This window comes from Eleutherodactylus coqui, chromosome 1 (assembly GCF_035609145.1).
Source record: "Eleutherodactylus coqui strain aEleCoq1 chromosome 1, aEleCoq1.hap1, whole genome shotgun sequence".
NCBI classification, from domain to species: Eukaryota; Metazoa; Chordata; class Amphibia; order Anura; family Eleutherodactylidae; genus Eleutherodactylus; species Eleutherodactylus coqui.
This window is the reverse complement of record NC_089837.1, coordinates 227,889,412-227,916,911: the sequence shown is the minus strand read 5'-3', so window position 1 is coordinate 227,916,911 and position 27,500 is coordinate 227,889,412. Positions and strand designations below refer to the sequence as shown.

Below are 27,500 nucleotides of genomic sequence, written 5' to 3'. Positions count from 1 at the left end.
TGCGATATCGCCCATAGTCTTCAATGAGGCCAGCAGCAGCGCCGGCCCCATTGAAATCAATGAGGGGGAAGATTGTGATCTCCTGCCACGACTCTGACAGCTGCAGCAGGGGATTCCTTCATCACAGGGATGCAAAGCCATTGCATCCAAGGGTTTCCACATGTTTTCAACAGCGCCAGCCCCATTGAAAACAGTGGGAGAACATTGGGATCTAATGCTGTGGCTGTGACAGCCGTGGCGGAGATGAAGGGAACCCCGCAGGGATGCGAGGCTATTTCCTTGCGAAAACGCCTTGCATTCAGGGGTTTTCAGAGGGTCTACGAGGGCCCTTAACAGGCTATGAACGGAGGATGCCATCTAGGCACAACACATGTGCTGTTTTAAACACAACTGGAAATATTACAGCCAAAGTGGGCTTCAAATAATAAAAGATAATAATTAAAAAGAACAATTTACAAAATATTTTGTGGAGCATTTGGTGCACTTTCTCAGTAGATATGGGGCTCCACTGTCACCTTAAAGGGGACCAATCACCAGTCCTGGTGTGTATTGTAGTAAGTACTTGTATTCCCCATTAAATAACTATTCTGAAGGATTGCACCTTAAAACATGGAGTCTGTTTTTCATGCCACAAATATATGAATAAACTGACAACTGGGTGTTATCATCCTCCTTGCAGAAGGGATGTGTGCTTACAGTCTGACACAGCCTGTATACTGTTCATGGTAGGAGACTCTCTGCACTTTCTGGGCACCCTGCAATGGAGTGTACGTTCTCTCAGGTAAGCAAGAAAAACAGTATGCTTCAGTGGCAGGATTGTCATTAGCAGGTTATCTATTTAGGACTTGTTTTCCCCTACACAAGTTATTGCCAAAAGCATTATCTGGAAATAGACCCAGAACTGATTAATTAAATGCTCATCATAATCATCTGCAAGCAAGACTGGTTTGAAGATCTCATCAGTGCTTAATCCTAAAATGCCTCGCTACAAAATGTAAAATTAATGAATTACCCTAAGGGACCTTTCACACAGGACAAAATATTCTGCAACATCGTTGCAGCATATGCCCTCCTGCGGAATATTCAGCACCAAAATCTACACTGCTAATGTGTGGATTTTGGCGCGAAGCTGAAAATAGCAGAATCCTGCCGGCAATTCCACATCAAAATCCACACATTTTTGTGTGAAATTCAGGAGCGTCCGGTGTGCAAAGTCCCTAAAACAAAACAGAAACAAGTATTGACAGTGAGCACAAGTGCAACACCTCTGATCTCCTATCATGTAGCTGGTGTCCTACTGATTACAGTAGAGTAAGGTGTTACATACAGTTAATTAAAAAAACAAATGGAATGTGCGCCACAAGGTCCTGTTGTTCCCTTTTGAAGTCACCGATCTCAAATCACCTAAACATAGGGAGAGCTGCAGGGTGAAAGGGGGTTCTCAGTAGAGAGCCCCCAAAAAGACAAGAAAACAATACACTGTTAAAAAAAACTCTGCGCTGCCAGAGATGGTGAGAATAAAAAGATTTTTTTGTCTCTATTTCATAAGTAAGATGGTAAACAAACACTTACTCTATAGGAGGGGGGTATGTGATGCAGAATCCCCCTCCTTGTAGTGAAGACTCCGAATGATCAAACCAATCTTCTTACGACCAATGTATAAGAAAGATTCTTCACAGGTTTATTATCCTTCTCCAAACACAAATGCCGTATGTGTACAACACACACGTGTAGAACGGACAACGCGTTTCAGTACCTCCTTGGTTATTGGACTTGAGAAAGGTACCAAGGAGGTACTGAAACGCGTTGTCCGCTCTACACGTGTGTGTTGCACACATACGGCATTTGTTTTTGTCCGCTCTACACGTGTGTGTTGTACACATACGGCATTTGTGTTTGGAGAAGGATAATAAACCTGTGAAGAATCTTTCTTATACATTGGTCGTAAGAAGATTGGTTTGATAATTCGGAGTCTTCACTACAAGGAGGGGGATTCTGCATCACATACCCCCCTCCTATAGAGTAAGTGTTTGTTTACCATCTTACTTATGAAATAGAGACAAAAAAATCTTTTTATTCTCACCATCTCTGGCAGCGCAGAGTTTTTTTTAACAGTGTATTGTTTACATACAGTTAATGACATCAAAGAAGATCTGTAATGCCAAACCACAGCCTTCAAAAATAACTATTTATTGCTATTTATAATACCTGAGATTCATCATTTAAAGTCTTGTGGAAATAAATCTAAAGAGGACATCTACTAGACTAGGTGTTTTATACACTGATGTAAATCCAAAATGTGTTGGAGTGAGAGGTGCCAAAGATGCACATGCCTCTGCATAAGTTTAGAAAGCAGCAAACCCAATGATGTCAAGGGCCTGAGTCCCAGACAAATATTCAGGGCTCAGAAGCCTCAAAAAAGGTTGCGAACAAAAAAATATATACATGCAAGTGAATAATGGCGGTGCTGCCAACCAGAAGGACCCATCAATGGTGGGCAAATTAAATATGTGAAAGGCTAAAAAAATTGGTAACTTGGCGCTGCTCTCCAATGAAGATCACAGGACAGTGGGATGAAATATCCAACTTCTCTTTTATTACATGAATTAAAAAACAGCAGATAAACACATTTCAGGGTGAACCCCTTCATCAGTCAAGGCTAGTTAAGATGATTGAAACAAATACATAGTTAAGATGATTGAAACACATATTCTGTATTGCATATGTTTCAATCATCTTAAAGGGGTTGTCCCGCGGCAGCAAGTGGGTCTATACACTTCTGTATGGCCATATTAATGCACTTTGTAATGTACATTGTGCATTAATTATGAGCCATACAGAAGTTATAAGAAGTTTTTCACTTACCTGCTCCGTTGCTAGCGTCCTCGTTCCCATGGAGCCGACTAATTTTCGGCATCTAATGGCCAAATTAGCCGCGCTTGCGCAGTCCGGGTCTTCTTCTTTTCTCAATGGGGCTTTGTGTAGCTCCGTGTAGCTCCGCCCCGTCACGTGCCGATTCCAGCCAATCAGGAGGCTGGAATCGGCAATGGACCGCACAGAAGCCCTGCGGTCCACCGAGGGAGAAGAATCCGGCGGCCATCTTCAACCGGTAAGTAAGAAGTCACCGGAGCGCGGGGATTCAGGTAAGCGCTGTGCGGTCTTTTTTTTAAGTCCCTGCATCGGGGTTGTTTTCGCGCCGAACGGGGAGGGGGGGGGGGTTGAAAAAAAAAAACGTTTCGGCGCGGGACAACCCCTTTAACTATCTTTTGTATACCAGTTTCACCCAGCTTGACTGATGAAGGGGTTTACCCCGAAACCGGCATCTGCTGGCTTTTAATTTATGTAATTAATCATTGAAGTCAATGGCGCGAGCCTGCAGTACTCAGAACGGCCACTATAATAAAAACAGCATTCTGAGCACTGACATGATCCTGCTCTGATGCAAACATTGAGGAGGTAGCAGTGCTTGCAGGAGTGCTGTGGTGTGGCCCCTTCAATCAGCTGATTTGTGGGGATACCAAGCTGCAGACCCCACCAATCAGCTATTGATGGCCTATACGTAGGCCTTTCAAAGGTTGGATAACCCCTTTAATGTTGCAAGTACCAGAAACTGAACTCAGAAAATCTTAACTATGACAGATTCTAACGAGAGCACCAGTACGGTAGATCTAATTATGATGATTAGAAAGATGATTCTTTAAAAACTGCAACCCACGCTCAGTACCTGCTGCTTCCCCTGCGATCAATAAAAAGTTCATTGCGGGCAGCAGGTAAGTCAGAAATTCACACAACCACTGAATGCAGAAAATGATATCCAATGTGCTGTGCCATTCATGATTTAAAAGGGTGAACCGGACAAAGAACACATCCAGCATTTTTTCGTCAGACCTTTCATTTATTGTTACACAGAAAGTATTAAGCACTACAAGAGCACAAGGACAGACCAGGGCCGGGTGGTATATTTCACAGGCAAGAGGAAATCCATTCTGTATTGAACAAAAACATAATGTGTTGAGCAGCAGAACCATTATCTGCCATCTATGAGCAATGGGCCCACTTTTCTTAGCTGATTTATTGTCCATAACATCTCACAAATGTGAACTAATACACACTTTCCACTGGATTTTCCGTAAGCGTCCCTTGCCATCTTTTACGCTTATGAAAGCAGAAGAGCAAAGATTTTCTTAGTTCACACGGGCTTTTAAAAAAATCATTTAAAAGATGAATACCCCTAAAATCCCCAGCAATAACGTGTCTGTATAAAGCTAGTAAATGTGGGAACTGATTGTAGTCTGGTGGTAAAACCTTAATGTTGCAAACCTTGAAGCTCAATTTTAGCCTCAAGGTTTGTTATAAGAAAGCCCAAACCTCCCTTGAGTCATACAAGGCTTGAAGATAGTGAGATCTATGGTGCTATTTGTCATGTTCCTCAGACTGACAAATAGTAGAGATGCGCCAATGTTAGTAGAACTGACATGGAAGGTATAAAGACATCACCAGTGGATTCCCTTCTGTGAGTAATAAAATGATGCAACAGTTAAGGGGGATTTCTTTATTTGCTGATCTATCTGCTGGAACGCTGGCAAGACTCAGAGAATTCTCCTCCGCCACCAAGATACTCTGTGCAAATAATATTTCATACAAGTAGGGATTTTCTGTTAAATTGGTGGCAAGAAAATCCCTGCTGACTCTCCCTCAAAACTACTTTGCCTCATGCATGATTGAGGGTTTGCCTTTGCGCTGTTACCTTCATATGAAAATCGCTCGCCACAGCTGGCAGAGGACTGAGTTACTATAGCCAATTAATGAAATTCAAGCTTGTTGCTCAATTTATACATTTGAGTGTTTAATACTTTATGTATATCATTAATATATGCATATCAGCATACTCATTGCTTTTATTTAACTTGTGATGGACTTTATTAGGTTACTAATACTCAGGGACACTATAAAGTCCCCCCTGCATTGAGTCCGGGGACGGCCGTCATGTAACTTTCAGCTAAATATCTTTTTTCTAACCCGTCCCCAACATAACTATGAAATTCCTAAGATTACCTCTCATTAAACTCTTTACAATAAAGTTGACTTACAAAGCAGAGCCTGGTGACTATGGATGTTCCTTGTTATTATACATTGGCCACCTAGTGGTCTTATATCATGCTTATAAATCTATGTTACCCTATTGAGGATTTACTGCTTATAAGTACATTTATAAAGCATATTGAATTGCAATTATAGCTGCCAACCAGCGGATTCTGAATGTAAACCTGGCCTGTGACCCTGCGTACCTCCCTTACCTGTACTGTGGATAACCACGGAGGCTCGCAGGTGGCCATGCTCAGCAGTTTTTTTTGGAATGCACAATATAAAATGGTTCATGTGAGCCTGACCGAACAGTCAAAATCTGAGCACAAATTTGGAACCAGTAACCAAAAACTTGTAAGAAACACAAAAATGTTGTCAAGAAAAATAGAAAACACTTTTTTGTAACACTGTAACTTCAGACAAATTGTGCCTTAAATGATCTGAGCGGATAGGCTGCTAATTTTGGGTTTACACGGCGGGTTGCAGACAGTGTCCTGTGGTCTCTACCCCATGCTATACAGAGAGCCAGGTTTAAGGGGGTGACAAACTGGCAGAAATCTAGGGCCTCTGTTTCTCAGACGGAGAGCAAAAACTACCCAGTATCATTTAGAATTGTATGGTGGCATTATGTGGTATTAATCCTTTAATGTCTTGCTATTTTTAGAATTTTCGTTTTCATTCTTCCATCCTCGCTCTTTTATTTTTCCATCCATATATCTGCGAGGGCTTGTTTTTTGTGAAACAAGTTGTATTGTTTAATGGACTATTTTAGTGTATTATTTAAAGTATTACATAATGTATTGAAAATCTTTAAATAATTTTTAAGAGAGGTGATAAATACGCAATTGTGACATTGTTTTTTGGGGTTCTACAGTGTTCATGGTGCACTAAAAAAACATGTAAGTTTTATTCTGCAGATTAATACTGATGCGGCAATACCCGAGTTATACAGTTTTTTAATGTTTTAATACTTTTAAGAAATAAAAGTCTTTAAAAAATTGGTTTGTATCACTATATTTTGAGACCTGTAACTTTTTTACTTTTCCATCGATGACGTAGTGTGAGGGCTTGTTTTCACTGGGGCAATCTGTGGTTTTTACTGTTATCATTATGGAGTACTTAAAGGGGTTGTCCCGAGAAAGCAAGTGGGGGTAAGCACTTCTGTATGGCCATATTAATGCACTTTGTAATATACATCATGCATTAAATATGAGCCATACAGAAGTTATTCACTTACCTGCTCCGTTGCTGGCGTCCCAGTCTCCATGGTGCCGTCTAATTTCAGCGTCTAATCTTCCGATTAGACGCGCTTGCGCAGAAGGGTCTTCTCCCTTCTCTTGGGTCTCGGCACTAGCGGCGTTCTGGCTCCGCCCCTTCTACGCGTCATCGCGTAGCTCCGCCCCGTCACGTGTGCCAATTCCAGCCAATCAGGAGGCTGGAACGGCATTGGACCGCACAGAGCCCATGGTGCACCATGGGAGAAGACCCACGGTGCATCATGGGTGAAGATCCCGGTGGCCATCTTGGTAAGGTAAGTAAGAAGTCGCCGCAGAGCGGGGATTCGGGTAAGTACTAAACTTTTTTATTTTTTTTTAACCCATCCCTTGTGTTTGTCTCGCGCCTATTGAAAAAAAAAAAAAGCCGTTTCGGCGCGGTACAACCCCTTTAAGATTTTTTAATCACTTTTGATTCCAATTTTAGGGAGACAGGGGCCCTAAAAAAGCAATTGTGTAGAGATGAGCGAACGTACTCGGTAAGGCCGATTTCGCAATCGAGCACTGCGATTTTCGAGTACTTCACTACTTGGGTGAAAAGTACTCGGGGGCGCTGTGGGTGAGCGGGGGGTTGCAGAGGGGAGTGGGGTGGAGAGGGAGAGAGAGAGAGCTCCCCCCTGTTCCCCGCTGCTACCCCCCCACTCCCCTCTGCAACCCCCCGCCCCACAGCGCCACCGAGTACTTTTCACCCGAGTAGTGAAGTACTCGAAAATCGCGGTGCTCGATTGCGAAATCGGCCTTACCAAGTACGTTCGCTCATCTCTACAATTGTGGCATTGTTTAGTTTTTTTTTTACGATGCTCACCATGCAGGATAAATACAATATTTTAATAGTTTGGACTTTCACGAACTCAATCATACCAATTATGTTTATTTTCATTATTTTTCTATATTAAAAAAGGGAATAGTGGAGGTTTTGAACTTTTACTATTCTTTAATCTTTTTAAAACATTTATCAAATGTATTTTTACCTTTTTTTTCAGTTCCACTAGGGGACTTGAACTTGCAATCATTTGATCACTGGTATAATATACTACAATGTTTCTGTATTAATACTTCTATTAAGACTTGCCACAGACAGGACTGAAAGAAGTTGTCTCATGACAGGTTTTACTTTATGTAGACACTCCAACTGCAATGGGTGTAGGTGGTTGTGCATGCGCACCACCGCTCCATTCACATTAGTTGGACTGCTGGAAATAGCCGCTGGGGTGTTTGCATGACAGGTAAAATCTACCATGAGACAACCTGTCACTGCGTGTTGCCACTGTTCATCTGCTCATGGGCCTGCCATTGGATGCTGCCATTGGCCACATGGTGCACAGCAGTCCTATGCCTCTGCTTGCATCCAGGTCTCTGCTCGTAGGGCTTGCATGTGCTTCCTGCCCTCTATTTTAAAGGGCCAGCACATGCTCCCTAATTCTATCCCCCACCAATCACGAGTCATCATTGGCTATATTAGGCCTCCATCCCCAGTCGAGGATGCCTAAGCAACTGGCCTCATAGCTGTTGTGATAAAGTCCCAGTTCTGTGTCTTCCTGGTTTTGACCCGTGCCTCTTTTGACCATTCTGACTTTTGGACTCGATTACTGTCTGCTGCCTGCACTGACTTTTGGCTTGGACTATATCCCACATGGAGGGGTTAAACATGACAATTGGTGTTCTTAAGTTGCTGCCACCTCAGATAACCCACAGTCAACCAGTGTGCAGCCAGGCAGATCGACATTCACCTGCCTGACAAAACCCATTTAACAACCATGGGAGCCTTTAGTGGCAACACATCAGCATACTGCATCCTTGGGGTGGCAATGTAGAGCTGGGGGCCCAATACTGACTAGTTGTTAAGATGTCGCATTCAGCAAAGGCCACAGCACTTTAGTAGTTAAATAGTTGTAAATGAAGATAGCTCCAATTACAACCATTACGGCTGGGTATCATCTGCCCCATACACCACCCGCGACTTCTTTCCATACAATTATGGTAGGCAGTAGAAAACTGTAATACTATGTAGGAACTATATGGCAATATTATGTGGGACAAAGTTACAACGAAAAAATTCTCTAAATGCAGCAAGCAGAGCCCTACTTTGCTTGCTGCTCAGAGCCCCATTTTCTATAAAACTTCCCCCAGCTATGTAATGTATTTCCAATGTAAGGAGCTGCAAGGCCTGCTCACATGTACTGACCGCAGACAGGATACAAATCCCTAACACATAGCAGGACTACAAGATCCCGAGGACATTCACATGTTCCACATCCGATATTCTGTACCTGATCCTGTGCAGTAAATGTCCTGTTGGGGCCCTTTATGTTGGAGAAACAAGAAAAAACTAAATGCAAGGATGAGATCGTGTCGCCACACAATTAAAGAGAAAAAAACAGAATTACCTGTGGCGGAACATTTTTCTAGTCACGGACACAACATACAACATATGAAAGTTATTATACTTGAAGGCAATTTTAAGTCCCAACATCACAGAAGTATTTGGAAATATTCATTTATAACCACCTTTGATACTATCAGAAACTGAATGAATCTCAGAGTTTTTACATCAGTGGAGATTATGAGTACTATGGGTTTGAAAGCTTATTGTAACATCATGTATTTTTGTTAGCCATTAAAAAGTATATCTTGGTTTCTTTTGCTGAGAACAATCACATTTAGAGATTATAAGATATGAGAAACCTAAAGCAGAAGTAATACGTTGGTGGTGACCCTCTAACATCAATTTAGAGACTATAAAACTTTCACATTCCTTGTCAGTGGACTAATTAAGTATTTACTGTTATGCTCATCCCTTTCTGGTATTTATCTAAGTGCTATTAATCACAACATCTGTGCCGTCTTATCCTGGACTAGGCCTTAAAAAATTCTGTCACATTGAAAATGCAGTCCATTCTGCAGGCCTCATGTTATATAGCAGGGGGAGCTGAGCAGATTGGTATATATGTAGTTGCAATCAAAATAATTTAACCACCAGTGCAAATTAAGTTTAAGATTATTTGTCAAATTTACGATTCAGCTGATTGCAAAAAAAACAATCAAACTAGTACAATTTTAAAAGCTCAACAACTTGTGTAACAAGCGGTTTCTCCAATTTTAATAGAAAATGCCACATACAATGACTCAGAATTATCCAACCCCAGAATAGACTCACTCATAAGAGCACACATTAGAAAATCATGTGTTGTCTGAAGCACACCTAATGCAACAAGGGCTTCATTAGTTGCATCATGCGTACTTGAGATAAAATGCATCAAATACCTGGTTTGGCTAGGGCTTTGTTGACTGTGACATTTGATTACATGTTAGAAATATCACCGAGTCAGGAGAGCCTTCCAGAAATCTGTATCTTAGGGCTCATACACGTAGGCGTGAAAATTGCGCAGAATATGGCAGAGCAAAAAAATCACGGCAAAAGCGCGTGAATGGATGGTTTTCCGTGATCAAGTCCCAAGCCACATTCTATGACTAATTTGAAGAGGCCTTGCGCCTTAAAACACAATTTATTGCTGGCAAATAGCACAATGAAAGAGTAGTCGGGTTAATTTGTTAATCTTTGTGCTTTATTCCTGTGCCCTTTACCTTTGTTTTCTTAGTCCATACATGTTGTTTTATGCCCACTTCCAGTGAGGTGTCCACCTGCTCAGGCTGCCCCTCCATACTGTATCATCATGTTCCATCCTTTTGCCCACATGGTCCTATCTAAGCTGGAAGCCTTTGGGAATCACAATTGGGTTGCTCCACCCTTCCTTTCCCTCCTTGAATCACAAATTAGAACATAACTGCCCTAACAGTTCGTAGCCAAACTAACCCACTTTCTTAAGTGAAGATCCACTTTTCTTTCGCTTACACAATCATTTGTGTTCTCTGTAAAATTGGACACGTGTTCTTAACCCTTTCCAATCCAATTTGTATCCTAGTTTTCCTAGGGGGGTTACTCTTTTTTCTGACATTATACAACCGCGCTATATGCTGGCTAAAGCCAGTACTGCATGAGGTGACGCATTGGATAGGCTCTGACAGCAGAGAGGCTGGCAATATACAGTAAGAGAACCCCAACAGACGTCTTATAATATCGGAGCTGTACAGCCTTAAATCATAATGTCTTCAGAGGTCAGACAGTGGATTGGAAAGGGTTAAAATCTTATTAATTTCATTGTGGCTGATATGGCCACGATTTCATTCAAAGCATTGCACTTCATATTTCTCTTTTTGTACTCTGAATATGTAATGTCCCAAAGTATTTTCCTGGACTGAAACTCCTCAGTAAGTTTAAGCGTATTTTCCTGTGTCCACATACTAAAACTGGATAGCTAAAAATCTGTGGATCGGATGTTGACACTGTGCAGCCCGTGTATATATTTCAGAAATGTGTCCAAACATGGACTTTGTTTCTCGTTATCCGTTTGAAGTGGGTAACATTGTTTCCTTCCCCAAAGACATACAAATTTGTAAAATGTTTCTTAACAGCTGGTAAATTGTTTGCAAACAGCCTACAGACATTTTCCAAACAAGATTGAAAAATCTATAGAAACAAAAGAAACATGTTTGCAATTTGTTTGTAAGCAATGTTTCCAGAAACATGTATGGACTAGGCTTTAAAACAGTGGTTCCTAAGTTTTTTCAGCCAGAAAGCCCTTTTTGAAGCAAAAGTTTCTTGTGGAGGCCCACGGAGGTTGCGGTCAGGGGAGGGGTTAGAGGCGTGGCTTATCACAACATATAACTTTACCTCCGTTATTATAAAAAGGACAGGGCCATTAAAAAAAACAGGGAGTAATGCTGGAGCACTGGATGGGCTATTCATATACATTATAAGTAAAATTAACATGCTGCAAAATTAAATCCCGCACCACATGTCAATATCCGCACGGGTCTTCTGCAGATTTTTTCCACAGCGTGTGGATGAGATTTTCAAAATCTCATTAACTTTGCTGCTACAGCTAGTGTAAATTCCGCAGCAAATCTACCCCCTATAGTAATACTGACCCCCTATATTGATGGCTCTAGTAGTAATAGCATCCCTTATACTGGTAGTAAGTGTCCCCTATATTGGCCTCAGTAGTAATAGTGTCCCCTATATTGGCCTCAGTAGTAATAGTGTCCCGTATATTCGCCACAGTAGTAATAGTGTCTCCTATATTGGACTCAGTAGTAATAGTGTCCTCTATATTCGCCCCAGTAGTAATAGTGTCCCCCTATATTGGTGGCCGTAGTAGTAATAGTGTCCCCTATATTGGCCCCAGTAGTAATAGTGACTCCTATTGCGGCCTCAGTAGTAATAGCATTCCCTATATTGGCCCCAGTAGTAACAGTGTCCACTATATTGGCCTCAGTAGTAATAGGGACCTCTAGATTGGCCCAGTAGTAATAGTGACCCCTATTGTGGCCCTAGTAGTACTAGTGCCCCTATATGGGCCCAAGCAGTACTAGTGACCCCTATATTGGCCCCAGTAGTAATAATGTGCCCTATATTGGCCCCAGTAGTAAGTGACCCCTATAGCAGCCCCACTAGTAATAGTGACCCCTATTGTGGCCTTAGTAGTATTAAAGACCATTTTATGGACCCAGTAGTAATAGTGAACCCTATTGCAGCCCCAGTAGTAATAGGCTACCCTCATTGCGGCCCCAGTAGTAATAGGCTCCTTCATATTGGCCTCAGTAGTAATAGTGACCCCTATATTGGCCAAAGTAGTGACAGCCCCCCCCCCTGCCACCCCAGCAGTAATAGGGTCCTCCATTGTGGCCCCAATAGTAATAGGGTCCCTCATTGCCACCCCAGTAGTATTAGGGTCCATATTGCCGCTATACTCTTCATATGTAGGGAGAGGTTTAGTAGTATAGGAGGAATTGGGACGACTATGGGCCCCCTTGGAGTCTCGGGCTTGGGGAAGTACCCCAATTATAATCTGCCATTGGTCCCCACTCTACTGACCCCTGTAGAAGTGTCCAAAAAGCCTGTACTGAGGAAATAAGCGTGCAGGACCTGTGGTCGGCAAAGTAACGTGGATCACATGACTAGAGCCGGCTCATGTGATTTATATTGCTATGCCGACCACAGGTCCTGCATGCTCATTCCCTCATTACAGATTTTCCGGACACTGCGTGAGTAGAGCAGGAACCTAGACCCTCTGTCGGAGCCCCGGCAATCACTCATGGAGCACACTTTGGGAAACCCTGCTTTAGAAAGATGAATGAAACATTTGTATAAATACTTCAGTGCAGCAATAAGTATGATCACTCATATATGTCATTTTTTTTTTATGTAGGGCAACCTGCCTTTTAGGCTTAATGATTCTTCATATAATAGGTTAAATAACAAAAACCATCTAGGAGAAAACCCTATAATCTTCCTCAAGTCTGCAGGTATTTGTTGAGTTGGTTTCATTAACAATAGGAGTGCCTACTGTTTTCTTATTTGCAGGTAATGGGTTTGGAGAGTGTTATGAAATGATTTTGAGAGATAATTGAAAAGCAAATTGCAAAATACTGAATATTTATAAGCATTTTCCAGAAGAAGAATAATCATACTATTTCCACATTTCTCTTTTACATTCTAGTAAATGAATTTTTATCTCCCCAGACAGCAACAACAGTGACGTAGAAGTTGCTGATAAAAGTACATTGCTCGTCTTCTGCTACAACAGCATTATTCTCTAATATTCACTCTGCTTTGTTAATGATCTGGCACATATCATACAGATGTAGCAGAGTGCAATGAGTCATTTAAAGCCTTGGGATTGTGCTTTACAATAAAGCTGTGGACTTTCACCCAGCTCTGTTGCATGCAGGGAAGACAGGCTGGTCTGATCCTGGTTAGTGATATTAAACATATGTGATAAATGTTGCATTTTAATATATTTAATGAAAATCTTAAGCATTTATGGCCTATACATAGCATATGCTATAAATACCTGACAGGTGCAACTCCCACCTCTGGGATCTATACCTGTTAGGAGAAAGAGGGTCCAGACGTCCTGAGTCATTGATTGCAGGTTGTTCCAGTGTCCACAAAGTTCAATTTAGAGGTGGCTGCATTTTCCAGACTTACAGAAGAGCCTATCGCTCAATCACCTTTGCAATGAACTCTATTTAGACTCCAAAATACAATACCTGAAGGTCTGCAAAGCATATTAGCCTGCCAGGAACAAGCTGCTCTTCCACGTTATTGTCTGGCTAACTGCATATCTTCAGGGCTTATGGCCATTGCGCCTGCCCTACGGCGATTGTGCCTGCCTTATGGCGATTGTGCCTATGGCGACCGTGTCTGCTTTGCAGACCTTCAGGTATTGTATTTTTGGCTTTTTCTGTGAATAATGTCTTTGGTTTTTTTTCCCCTCACCTCTGTGATTTTATGTAATTTATCATGAGTTAGCATAGGTACTGACGGAAGCGGTGTGGCCTCGGCGCGGCCCATCAGCCTATGCGTTTTGGCCAAAATGCAGTACCAACACCCGCATTTTATTAGTATGCATTAGTATCTTTGTATGTAGTTTGCTAGTTGGTGGGGGAGCCCAAGATGTCAGCCAGTGTGGCCCACCTTGGAGATACAGGGCAACCCGCTGTCATATCAGCCAGGGTTGATATCCTGTATGGTGGGTCACCACCCATCTATGGCTGACATCTTTGGTATCGTTCACATGTGCAGGCTATTAGTATATGCAGTCACTCCTCCCCAAACTGGGCTGGGTTGAGTGGGTGACTGCATATTAGCCTGCCAGGAACAAGCTGCTCCTCCACACATTATTGTCTGGCTGACTACATATTTTCAGGGCTTAAGGCCATTGCGCCTGCCCTACGGCGATTGTGCCGGTGGCGATTGTGCCTGCCTTATGGCGATCGTGCCTATGGCGACCGTGTCTGCTTTGCAGACCTTCAGGTATTGTATTTTTGGCTTTTTCAGTGAATATGTGTTTTTTTTTTCTTTTTCCTCACCTCTGTGATTTTATGTAATTTATAGTGAGTTAGCATAGGTACTGACGGAAGCGGTGTGGCCTCGGCGCGGCCCATCAGCCTATGCGTTTTGGCCAAAATGCAGTACCAACACCCGCATTTTATTAGTATGCATTAGTACTTTTGTATGTAGTTTGCTAGTTGGTGGGGGAGCCCAAGATGTCAGCCAGTGTGGCCCACTTTAGAGATACAGGGCAACCCGCTATTATATCAGCCAGGGTTGATATCCTGTATGGTGGGTCACCATCCATCTATGGCTGGCATCTTTGGTATCGTTCACATGTGCAGGCTATTAGTATATGCAGTCACTCCTCCCCAATCTGGGCTGGGTTGAGTGGGTGACTGCATATTAGCCTGCCAGGAACACGCTGCTCCTCCACATTATTGTCTGGCTAACTGCATATCTTCAGGGCTTATGGCCATTGCGCCTGCCCTACGGCGATTGTGCCGGTGGCGATTGTGCCTGCCTTATGGCGATTGTGCCTATGGCGACCGTGTCTGCTTTGCAGACCTTCAGGTATTGTATTTTTGGCTTTTTCTGTGAATAATGTGTTTGTTTTGTTTTTTTTCCCTCACCTCTGTGATTCTATTTAGACTCCAGCGGGAATGAATAGGCAAAGAGGGCAAAAACCAATTTCTCAATAGGTGAGGGTCCTACAGATGTGATTCATAGATCCAAGGTATTTATAGAAGAATATTGCATCACTAGGTACCTGAATATGCATGAGACAAGAGTGGAAATGACAGCTCTGCTCTGGAATTACAGCTGCTCTTATGTTGGGAGTTAGTTGCACATACCATCAAAACTACCAAACAACATTTCATAGATACACATATACAAATGGAAGTTAACAGTGATCTACCAATCATAGGCACAAATACACACAGCAGTCAGATGTGAGGAAACGTATAATAAAATGATTCTGTCTTCGGACATGTATGGACATAATTCTTCGATACCAGACGACAACATCACTTGTGTTCTCTCCCGCAGCTGGCCCATGGCACAGAAACAGATTTTTTAGAATTGCGGTTTTTATTTAGTACAATGAACAACCCCATTCAATGTTCGGCTGGAGAATGGAATGACAATGTATGCTGAATATTGTCTAATGCTTCATTTCATGTATGAAAAATTCTCAACTATCACACATCTACTGAATGGCTGACCGAGCATCCTAAGATGTAAACATCTTCTGTGTCATTGCCAATGCTTATCTCTTCTCACAAGACTGCATTTTAAAGTGCCTAAAGTATTCCATCAGCTGAGGTTGTTTCATAATCATTGCCCAGAGGCACCGCAGGTTCTAGCATCAATGGTGCCAACCACAAGTGAACCTGCCAAAATTAACCTCATCCCTAAAGGCAGGAACTGCTGAGTAACAGCATGATGTCTTGTGAACTTCCAAACGCAACTGCAACAACAGAGGGTGAGCTACTGCTCCGGCAACCAGAGGTAAAAGCATCAAATCATTATTACTCCAATAGAAGTTACGATGAGATAGATTCTGAGCTCTAAAATGTTTCCTTAGGATAATGGATTCTAGCCTCAGGCCCAATGTCCACTTGCACGCATGGATTCCACTGCTGAATCCTGCAGGGAAATCTAGCCATGTCCGAAAGACATGGAGAGAGAAAAAATATTTTCTTACCTGTCAAGCTCCAACGCGGGTCTCCTCCATGCTGGCTGGATCTTTTTTCTTCAGCACGGCGGATGCGTCCGGACGCATGCACAATGCAATTTTTAATTTTTATTTATTTATTTTTTTAAATCTCCTGCTTTCCCAGGAATTCGTGGCCCATCCACAATGACAGCTGTGGCTGTGCCGCGGATTGGACAGCTTCCATTGACTTCAATGGAAGCTATCCCGCAGGATCCACACAAAAATGGAGCATGCTGCGATTCCTTCCCACGCGTGCAATCCACACGCCGGGAAAAAAAATCACATCCGCATGCTCTAAACTGTCTTGCAGCTGCTATGGCCGGCTAGAGCAGCGGATCTCCCACGTGGGAGATATGCGCAGATTTTATAATTAAAATCTGCCCATGGACATTGGGCCTTTACGCTTGTGCCAAAAGATAGTTAGGGTTGAGGGCAACTCTTACCTTGCCTATCATAGATATATCAGACACTATCTGTTTCATTGTAAATCAGATTCTAGGTTTAGTAACTCAACAGGCTACTGGTGCATCTTGTCTCCACTAGAATGGGTGGAGACATGGGTTAGCCTGCTTGACATACAGGGAACGGGCTGCTGACGCCCACAGGTGGTGATTGGCTGATGCAGCCAGTAACTCTCCCCGCTGGCCTGTTAACGATGGAAGAATGGCTTGGAGGGGGGTCCGACACAAAGCCTGCGCACTTTCTTTCATCTCTCCCAACCTGTGGACATGCAGCTGGTGACTCTTCCCTCTCGGCCTCGAAAGTGTGCTGGGCGCTGCACTGTCACTGTGTGTGGCTCCGCAGTGTCTGCCCTGCTCTGCAGTCACTCTGTTCATGGTCGGACAGACCAAAAGCACCACAGGCCACTTCCATATCAGCTGCCTGTGGCAGACAGTTGACAGGTAGGCGCTTAGTCTCCCCGTCACTCTCCACAGCCAGCTGGCCACTGTCACTGTGTTAGGGGCCAGCCAGCAATGCAGAAGCGTGCTGACTGCAGCAGCCAATCGGCAGCTAGGGGCCTGACAGGGGCGTTCTTACCTGCTAAGGGCTGTCAAGATGCACCAGTACCACTCAACAGGTACATACACTGTTTGTCAAAATAAAAAAAAAAAACAGCTCCTAGAAAAAGTCATTTTGCTGCAAAACTCAGCATACAGTTACATCTTAGGCAAATATGCAAATGATTAGAGTTGTGGTGTAATTAAATGAACGATCTTGCCAGCTAAGGTCCTAAAAGTGGTTCCCACCTTGGCCTACAAAGAGGACCCTAGAGGCTACTTGTATGCACTGGACCTTTTTTTCCTGCTTGTATAGTGCTTGTTAACCACTAGACGTCTCTACGATGCAATCAAAGAAATTTCACCCAGTTAACAGAGCTTGAGAGGGGGCGCATTATTGGAATGCAAGAAGCTGGATGGTTGTATTGATGAATTGCTCGCCATGTTGGCCATTCTGACCAGACTGTTAGGTGGAGTTGGGACCAGCGGATGCGTAAGAGCACGCACACAAGGTTATCAAGCACTGGGCGCCCTCGACAGACCACTATTAGAGAGGATTGTCTGACAAGCATAAGTAGCTCAAACTATTTCGTTGTCCACCATCCAGAGACAGGTGGTACTATTGCTAAAGTACCCTGTGTCTGTTGGAGCCATTTACAGGCATTTTGTTGAAAGACATTTGGTCTCACAGCACCTGTTACATACATTGCCTTTGACATTCACCCACTATTGCCTCTATTTGCAGTGGTGTACTAAATGATGAAAATGGACTGCATGGATTAGAACTTGTTGTCTTCAGAGACAAATCCCGATTTAGTTTGGGCACTGATGACGACTGTGTTTATGTCTGGAGTCCTAGGGGTGAATGCCTCATCTAGGTTTGGCTGTGGAGTGGCACTGCCATCACTGCTGGTGTGATGGTCTGGCAGGCCATTGCACACAACACTTGGTCACTCCTAGTAATGGTGTGAGGGAAAATGACAGCTCAGCGATATGTTCAGGACATCCTGCAGCCACATGTGTGGTCTCTTATGGCCGAGCTTCCGAGAAGCATTTTCCAGCAGGATAATGCTCAGCCGCACACAAGGATGTAATATGAATGCCCCCACTACATTGCCACACTTCTGTGGCCTGCCCGCTCAACAGATTTATCCCCAATATGACATGCATGGGAGCATCTGGGATGCCAACTTAAACAGCTTATGAGTATGTACAATCTAGAGGCTTAGTTACAGCAAATTTGGTCTGATATGCTGCAGGATACCATGGAGAACTTGTATGCATCCATGTCTACCCATATCATATCTTGTATCAAAGCTAGAGGGGGTACAACAGGGTACTAGAGCCTCCATGCCTACCCGTCTCACATCTTGTATCCAAGCTAGAGGGGCTACAACAGGGCACTAGAGCCTCCATGCCTGCCCATATCACATCTTATATTCAAGCTAGAGGCGGTACAACAGGGTACTAGAGCCTTCATGCCCACCTGTATCACATCTTGAATCCAAGCTAGAGGTGGTACAACAGGGTACTAGAGCCTCCATGCCTGCCCATATCACATCTTGTATTCAAGCTAGAGGCGGTACAACAGGGTACTAGAGCCTTCATGCCCACCTGTATCACATCTTGAATCCAAGCTAGAGGTGGTACAACAGGGTACTAGAGCCTCCATGCCCACCCATATCACATCTTGTATCCAAGCTAGAGGTGGTACAAAAGGGTACTAGAGCCTTCCTTCAAGGGGTCAGTTTCCTGCAATAAATCATCCTTTTGCTCTAATATTGTTATCACTCACTTATATCAAAGTTACAATCACACAGAGAAAGTTTCATTTGATTCTGACAACTTCTTCTAGGTGCCTGACCTTTTTTGTCAATGTGAGTATTTAGAAAATTGTGGGAGCAAAAACAGTAATTACTGGCTACTATTACCAGTAGTACTTTGATGATAATGTATTCCCTAAAATACAATCTAAGGATATTCCATGCTGCCATCAATGTTATGATAGTAGTCTCAGAGTTCAAAGACGAGGCTATGTTTACACTATTGTTATCACTTTCTTTATAATGCCTGGTTTAGACACAACGATTCTCACTCAAAAGTCGCTCAAAAGACATCTTTTGAGCGATAATCATTGTGTGCATTAACACAGCAAGATGATCACTCAAAATTCGCTCAAATGGCAGTTTGAGTGACAGTTTTGAGCGTTCATCTTGCATAAGTGTGTAAATGAAGGCTCCTGCTGTTGTGCAGAAGACAAGCAGGACCGCTATCTTCTGCATACAGCTGTTGTCTTCTCGGAGCGCACAGGTGGTACACAGCTGAGTGCTCCGAGCGGGTATGCAGAACACTGCTGGAGCGCTGTTTTCTTCATACTCCGGCTGTGTTTTCCGAGCAGGACACCAGCTGAAACAAAAGTATCAGCGGTATCCCGCTGAGAACTCAGCACACGGCACTGATAAGGCTCATGTTACCGACTTGTTAACGAAAACTGCACAATGCGTGCGCAGTTAGACCCAACGATTCTCGCTCAAAAGACGGCTTTGAGTGATTTTTGAGTGAGAATCATTGGTTCTTAATGGGCATTAAGTCACACCCTATAAATCACTAGATAAGATTGGTGACTTAAATTTAGGTCCTTTACAGTTGATCATGTGCCTATCATTTTGACTGGAAGAAAAGCATTGCATGTAGTGCCATTCATCACACCTGAAGGGATATGTGAGGAAGTTTCCAAACAAAGCCTCCACTGCAAATGTGAAGTGAGCCTCACATACTTGTTATTGTACAGTAAAAAGGTTCATTAATTCATAGATTAGCTAATTCAAGATTCAATGAAAAATAACATCACTGATCGCCAAATCTACCACAATGGAATTTCCCGCTGTGGAAAATCTACAGCATTTCCGCTATGTGTGAACATATCCTAAAGAACATTTGGTCTTAAAAACAGTATATAGAGATGAAAACTAAAGAAGACAGGTACACATAGGCACCAGCTACGGTCAGGGCCGGATTCCACTGCGGGTCCCGCAAGCGCAATCCAACCTGGTTGTGTGCAGGAGGCCTCACTCAGAGTGTTTCTTTAAAAAAAGATAAAATAGGAGCTTGTGTTGTTAATGTTTGTTAACCCTTTCCAATCCACTGTCTGACATCTAAAGACATTATGATTTAAGGCTGTACAGCTCCAATGTTGGAAGACATCCGTCGGGGTTCTCTTACTGTATATTGCCAGCCTCTCTGCTCTCGGAGCCTATCCAACGTGTCACCTCATGCAGTACTGGCTTTAGCCAGCAGATAGCGTCGTTGTATAACAGAAAAAGAGTAAGCCCCCTAGGAAAACCAGGATACAAATTGGATTGGAAAAGGTTAAGGGTGGGGGGATAATGCTCCCCTTCTAAACAATATTTATAAGACGTACATGTTTCATTCTGACCCCTAAACCCCATATACTGATATATTTTAAAGGTATGTGTGAGTTGTCTAATAAAGTGAATTAACCCTTAGTGACTGGCCTATTTTACACTTATTGTCCAGTCAATTTTTTTATTCATTTGTACATCGTTACATTTCCAGAGCCATAACATTTCTATCTTTCTGTCGTCAGAGCCATATGAAGCCTTGTCTTTTTGTGGAACAAGTTGTATCTTTCAAAGCTACAACTAGCAGTATATATAATGTATTGTTTAACTTTATTTTATTTTTTTTGGGGGGGGGGGATGGAAAAAAACTGAAATTCCGCCACAATTCTTTTAGGTTTTCTATTACGAGGTTCACCATACAGTATAAGTAAAATGTTACTTTTATTTTGGGGGTCAGTATGATTACAGTGATACCAAATTTATATAGTTTTTTGTATTACTATTTTTACACTTTTTAAAAAGAAATTGTATTTGCATCGCTGCATTGCAGGATCCATAACATTTTCACATTTATGCGAAGCATTGATTTTTGTGGGATGAGTTGTAGTTTCCATGCATATCATTTGGGAGTAATTGCATCCTTTTGATATTTTTTTTATTACTTTGGCACAATAAATGTCCTTTTTATATAAAAAAGGAATGCATTGGCATTGGCGCCTGACATGACTGATAACTTTTTTATTTTTTCACCAAATTAGCTGTAGGGGTGTTTGGTTTTTGTGAGACATGCTATAGTTTCCATTCATGCCATTTTGGGGTACACTCGACTTTTTGATAAGTTTGTATTGTATTTTTTTGGGAAATGAAAGAATGATAAATTTAAATTCTTGCATTCTTTATTTTATTTAATTTTTCACTGTTTGCCTTGTGGGATAATGGACAGAATTTCTTTATAGCAGGGTCATTACGAAGGCGGAGATACGTAATCTGATAAAGAGGGTTTTGTAAGGAAAAAGTGTTTTTCTTCTGTCCTCTTTAAAATAATATTTATTTAGCTGTATACAAGTTGCTTACCAGAATTTTTGTCTTTCAAAGGCACTTGAACATACGAGTGTTGGATTGCTGGTATACTACACTACACTACTTACATAATCCAGTGTAGTGTACTTTTGACCAAACAGGAATCAGAGGCTGAACCCGACAGGATGGCATGCATGGCAGATCCATAGTCTTAATTGGGCCTCCAGCTGCCATGAGAACACATCAACATCCTGCGATCATATTGTTACCTCTCCTTGTTATCCACTTATATGTCGTGATTGCTATTGATTGCAGCATGTAAGTGGTTAAACAGCTGGGAACAGAGATTCATATGTTCCTGGCCATTAGTGCAGGTTTCTGGCTTTCATCTGACTTAACTCTTTCCAACACGGGATTCTCGTGCGGGTCTTAGGTTAGGCCGCTGTAAAAACACGGCAGCCTAGCCTAAGGTCCTTTAATGACCACCATAAAAACCCGTATAGCTGGTCACTAAGGGGTTAACAGTAGAGGACTTATCTCACATTGGCTATCAAGTACCCATATTCTAATATTGTCTAGACATGTAACGCCATCTAAATTATTTGAGTGATTCCATTCAAGCGTCCGGGAGAGGCACCAGGAAACTCTGAGGACACATGTCACCATGTCAGCATACAGCTGAAGTCCATTTGTTAGGACTCTCTAAGTCCTATACTGGATGTGTTTCCTGTTCCAGTGCTACAAAGAAAAGCACATTCAGTCAGAACAGTTCATTAATCACTAGTGGCCCATGTTTCTTTTATGGGATAAATGGGTATCTCTCAGAAGCTTCAACAAATGCTCTATTATTGCCCAGGAGAAATGTATATTAAGTTGAGCAATGATGGCTGTATACATGCTCAACTCACAAGGGCTCTGGTTCTGTGTCACACTGCACTCTGGAGTGGATTCTCTCCCTTACAGGAGCCGTGCATCCTTCATACTAGTCCCATTGATATTACACTATTCATAAATAATCATAAGGAATTCTACATAACTGATTTCACATTTAGAAGGTACTAAAAAAACTATGTAAATCTGTTACTTGCACTTCATCTAATCTGAAGTTGATGGGATTTATAATAGTACAGGAGCAGATTAAGTGTTTTAAAGCACATGGTAGGATGTGAACAGCTATGTCAGAATTAATGACATTACTAATTATCATTTAAACATAGTCTCTGCTCCTAATAATAAAACTTTACATCCACTCATAATTTTCCTTTCCTCTGTAAATCTGCCCGGTATATAATTTGTTGGAGAGCTCCTGGCTGCTCTCCCTCCATAACCGAGGACAGGAAGCCGTAACAATTACCATTTGAACTTGACTATACAGAACAGCTTTTTGTCACTTGATAATGCTAAAGCCATACAGTGTGGACAGACGCTCCTCTATTCCCTGCAATCATTTCTTTTCATGTCTGTCAATCTTGTGTTAGTCACCCCCACAATCATGTCGCTCCATCTTCTTGGATTAATACAATAAGGGCAGGCATTCCTAAAAATGTACCCTAGTGGTTTTATAAAACCTCATCCTTTGGCTCCATGCATACATCCATAGTGACACAATCTCAAATACGAATATCATACATCTACATGCATAGAATATTACATTAAAGCACACTGAGGTTTTTCTCATTAATTTCATAAGAATTTGTGATAGAAAATACTCCATCGGCTGACATATTAGGGAAGATCCCTAAGAGACACCATGCAGAGGCAAAAGGGATGCCTATGGGTTCTGGATTACATACCTATACTGCAATTAGTGCACCACCATATGGTCCCTACACATAGCATGTGTGCAAGGTCTAAGGTTGGGTCCACATGCTGCGGTCACGGAAGGTATTACACACCATCTTCAAGAACCGTCCATCAAACCCACACATCGTTTACAGTGAATTGCCATGTTTTCATGGCAAGTACAGTGGAAGCACATGGGTTTTACGTACTTTACCTGTACTTACTGCAAAACCATGCCAATTTGCAGGAAACTGCATGTAGTTTTGCCTCACGTTTATGACTACAGTATCAGTACTGTATATTATTTTGGGATTTAGATGCTGTATAGTAGGTGTCTGTTTTAGACATATTGCATACTATGCTAACTGGAAGGCCACCCTTCTTACTAATCCATAATGCCACAAACTATCATCCTGAGAATGCTCCATATACTCTACTTCCTCCTATTTGTAGGAGAGAAGAACATTGACTCTTAGTCCTTTTTTGTTGTTTAAAAGGGTGAAGAGTTACATAATAAATGCTGGGTGGTGCGTCATATCCTATAGATACTTCCGAATGGTGTGTAGGTAGAGGCTACTGTTTATTCAGTGTTCTGCCCAAGATTAGTGTATAAGTGAGCATAGGCTGAGAAGTATGTCATTACAACATACAAGAATCTCAACGACAGGTTTCTTGCCTACAGCTTTTGTTTCATAGCTGCTCAGCTGCTCATTTTTGGCTATGCGCAGGACAACGAATACTGAGAGGGGACCTCATTATAAAAGATCAAAGACTCAATCCAAGCAGCAGGTACCAAAGGGAGACGGAGGAAGGGTAGAGAAGATTAACTAATGTACAAGGACAATACAGAGAGCAGTAGATCAGCATAAACTCCATCAACCAAATATTCCATTGCCAAATGCTGAGCTGAAATAAATCAGATTGCAAGTAGAAGCGTTGTTAATTATCCTTCACATTATAGTGTTATAGACCATAAGGCTCAGACCTTTTGTACCTTCTGAATGAATAATTGGGAGACACATCCATAGAGAAAATGAGGAAAAACACTTTAAATATAGAGATAAAAGAAATCATGGATTTACAAATACATACAGAGACATATTTCAGCATCAGGCTTGGACTACAGCATCCAAATTGGTGTTAGGATATGTATATAGCATTGTCAATGGGGTTGTTGTATTATAGCCAGTGCTCAGGGTCATAACCCAGGGCTCCTATGGCACATCACTAAGCTAGTCACAACCACGTGTGGCTGTGGAGCCACTGGTTGAGAAACACTGCTATAGACTAACAATCAACATCCTAATGGATATATACAATTATTCCCTAAAATTTAAAGAAGTTGTCCAAGTAAATTTTTTTTAACCAAATCTATCTTTCCCATGCACAAACATAATAAACAACTAATACATAATAAAACAATAATAATCACCTCTCCCAGCTGCCTACATGTTCACCGCCAGCAGCTCTGGGTCTTCCCTGTGATGTACTGTTTACAGGCTGCAGCAGCCTGTTTATGCGATGTCACAGGCTGCTCAGCCAATCACAGACCTCAGTGATCAATTACTGGCTGCAGCAGCTTATAATGTCCTGTACACAGGCAGACTGCAGCCTGTAAACAGTAAATCGCAGAGGAGACCCGAAGCTACCAGCAAGGGACATATGGGGAGCCAGGAGAGGTCAGTATTAGCTTGGACAACCCCTTTAATATAGAATATGACCCCTAATCTTATAGGTGTGGGTGAATCCTCCTACAAGAAGCCTTCAGAGGCTACAATTTTTACAATAACAATAGTTATTATGATATAATGGTATAAAATTGCACCATCTGGGCTGTAATATAAGGTAAGAGGATAGGATGAAAATGAACAGTTCATTAATAATTGATTGGCAAGGTAAGCCACTGGAGAACTGTTTCTCCAGCCCACTGTCAGAGTATCTGAGATGAACATCTGTATCGGGGTCAGAGCCAGAAGTGTAATAGATGGCTTTGCTCCCACTTAAATCAATGGGAGAGATGCCTTACATCACACTTCTGGCTCCTCATTGTGGTCAAAATCAGAAGGGTAATAGAAGGCATTGCTCCCATTCATATCAATGGGAGCAATGCCTCTTATTACACTTCCGGCTCGGACCTCGATGCAGAGGTCTAGCTTGGCTTCACTGATAGCCATCCAGAGAATCAGCTGGTTGTCAGGGATCCCGAGCGGCGGACTCCAGAGGATGGGTCATCAATATTAAATGCCCGTAAAACCCTTTAAGAACCTCGACTGTCTACTTGAAGTCACTCTGTGTAGCCTTCTAAAAGTCTTTGAAACTCACAAAGAAAAAAATCTTTCACAACGTAAAGAAGACACAAACCATAAGACATCATATAATATGTTTCTGTGAAGAGATGAGGACTAGATTTTACTAGATACCTATACATACGTATATACCTTTAACAAGGAGAGGACAATGCAGCCATAAATCACTACCGAAATAGAACCACGACTTGTATTTGATGTAGCATTTTACGAGTTGCTATAACTAATGTCCTGTTGTTCTACTAAATAAAGTGCTTCAAAGCTAAAGTGATTGTAAATCATTACTTGCAACAAGAAAAGCAGCAACAGCCAACCTGAGCTATATGTGACTAGTACAAGGGGAACTCCAGGAAGTCTATTCTTCATCACAGCTTGTCACTCCTAGCAGCAGGGTCTGTGGTAACCTGAGCACTGATTGATCTGCTACAATGACTAGTGGAGAACCTGGGAAAGTCCTCACCTAGCACAGGTAGCAGGAAATCATATTCCATATCTCACAGGGCAACATATATGTATGAGGTCATCATCACTATAAGGATATACAGCCACTGATCTGATATATGTTGGATGTGTGATCTCCGGAAACTTGCATTGCAACCCCCCATATAGTGTATGAGATGCTGTGTGGTGGGTAGACTGCTAACTGTCACTTTGTCACTAGTTGTCAGCTCCTCACCTGTTAAACACTTTCCTCATCCTCTGCACAGGGCCGGGGCTGGCGGCCAGGCTCTCAGCGGGGAGGTTCTCGATGGTGGACACAACATGGTTTGCCTGCTCGGGAGTCATTGCTGTTCAGTCTCAGAGGGCAGGGCGCATCTTCTGGGAGCCAGGACACTGCTGGGGGAGGCGGGCACCGGGGGTCGCAGCCACAGGTTCAGTGATGGCAGCAGGACAAGTCACACAGTTGGTTGGAGCCCAGAGAGCTCCGGGGTGGTGAGTGGAGGTGAGCGCTGCAGCCCCGCAGCTCTCTCCAGTGCTGATGAGTGCGGTGCGCTCCGTGCAGCCCGGGTGGCCGGAGTGTATGAGCGGCGGAGGATGAGGGAGGTGTGCGAGGATCTGCAGGGCTGGTGGGCTGTGCTCCCCTCGGCACACGTTCTACACTGCAGCCCTACGTAGAGCAGCAGAGGGCGCCAGACAGGGGGCTCTGGCTTCACCGGCAAGCGGTAATGGCCAATAGCATGCCGGGACTTGTAGTCTCCACCTGGCTGGGCAGCGCGGACACCTGAGCGGCATTCAGCACCTGTCACTGCTGGACAGCGGCGCCGCCCCCATAGCCGGCTGCTGGGGGATAAGGGGGGGGGGGGGCGCAACGGCGCCGGATCTGTTCTGCTGCTGCTACATCTATTGTTCCCTGGAAGCAGCACATTGTACCACTCGCACATACTATTGTTCTGAAAATCCCCCACCACATTGTCATCCTGATTCTCCCTTTTTTATGGCCATTTTTTTTTATCCAAAAATCAGGGACAGACAATATTCTTTATGAGCACATTGGAAAAGTATAAAGACTAAGGCCAGGTTCACACGGGCGATCGCTATGTCGCCTCAAGAAAATCGCAGCAATATGCCAATTCTGCTCATGAGATGTCGGAGCATCAGCACTGCTTTTTCTTGCGAGAAAGAAAATAGGACTTTCTAATGTTAAAAACGCATCACACGAAAACCGTTTATGATGCTTGCGATGTGATAGAACGAAGGCTCCATGGGCAATAAAAAAGAGCAAAATGCAGAAAGATAGGACAGGCTGCATTTTTTTTTTCACGCAACATTGCATGAGTGAAAACATTGCAAATGTGAAAGAAATCATTGAAAAGTGTGGGTTTCATAAATCTGCATTTTTATGTGCGCGATTTTATTGCCCGTATGAAACTGGCCTAAGTCTGGCTTCCTGCTGGCGTGAAAATTGTGTAAGATGTGTGCGTTGCGAGACGCACAGATATGAAACCCATGATGTTTTCCTGCATTGGAAAAAAATTTCAGCAAGTTCTATCTTTTTGCGATACCGCCAAATTCCCTCTAGGGGGCCCGCGGCCTCATTGAAAATAATGGGAGGACT

General features: G+C 42.8%; 1 protein-coding gene across 1 annotated transcript in view; it reads right to left on the bottom strand.

The window, feature by feature from the left end:
- Window positions 1-26,479, bottom strand: part of SLC35F1 (solute carrier family 35 member F1) — a 357,501-nt gene extending 331,022 nt beyond the window's left edge. The window contains exon 1 of the mRNA XM_066591135.1: window positions 26,121-26,479. Within this exon, the coding sequence (XP_066447232.1) occupies window positions 26,121-26,230 (110 nt within the window). The 5' untranslated portion in view covers window positions 26,231-26,479. The remainder of the gene's footprint in view (window positions 1-26,120) is intronic.
- Window positions 26,480-27,500: the final 1,021 nt, after the last annotated feature.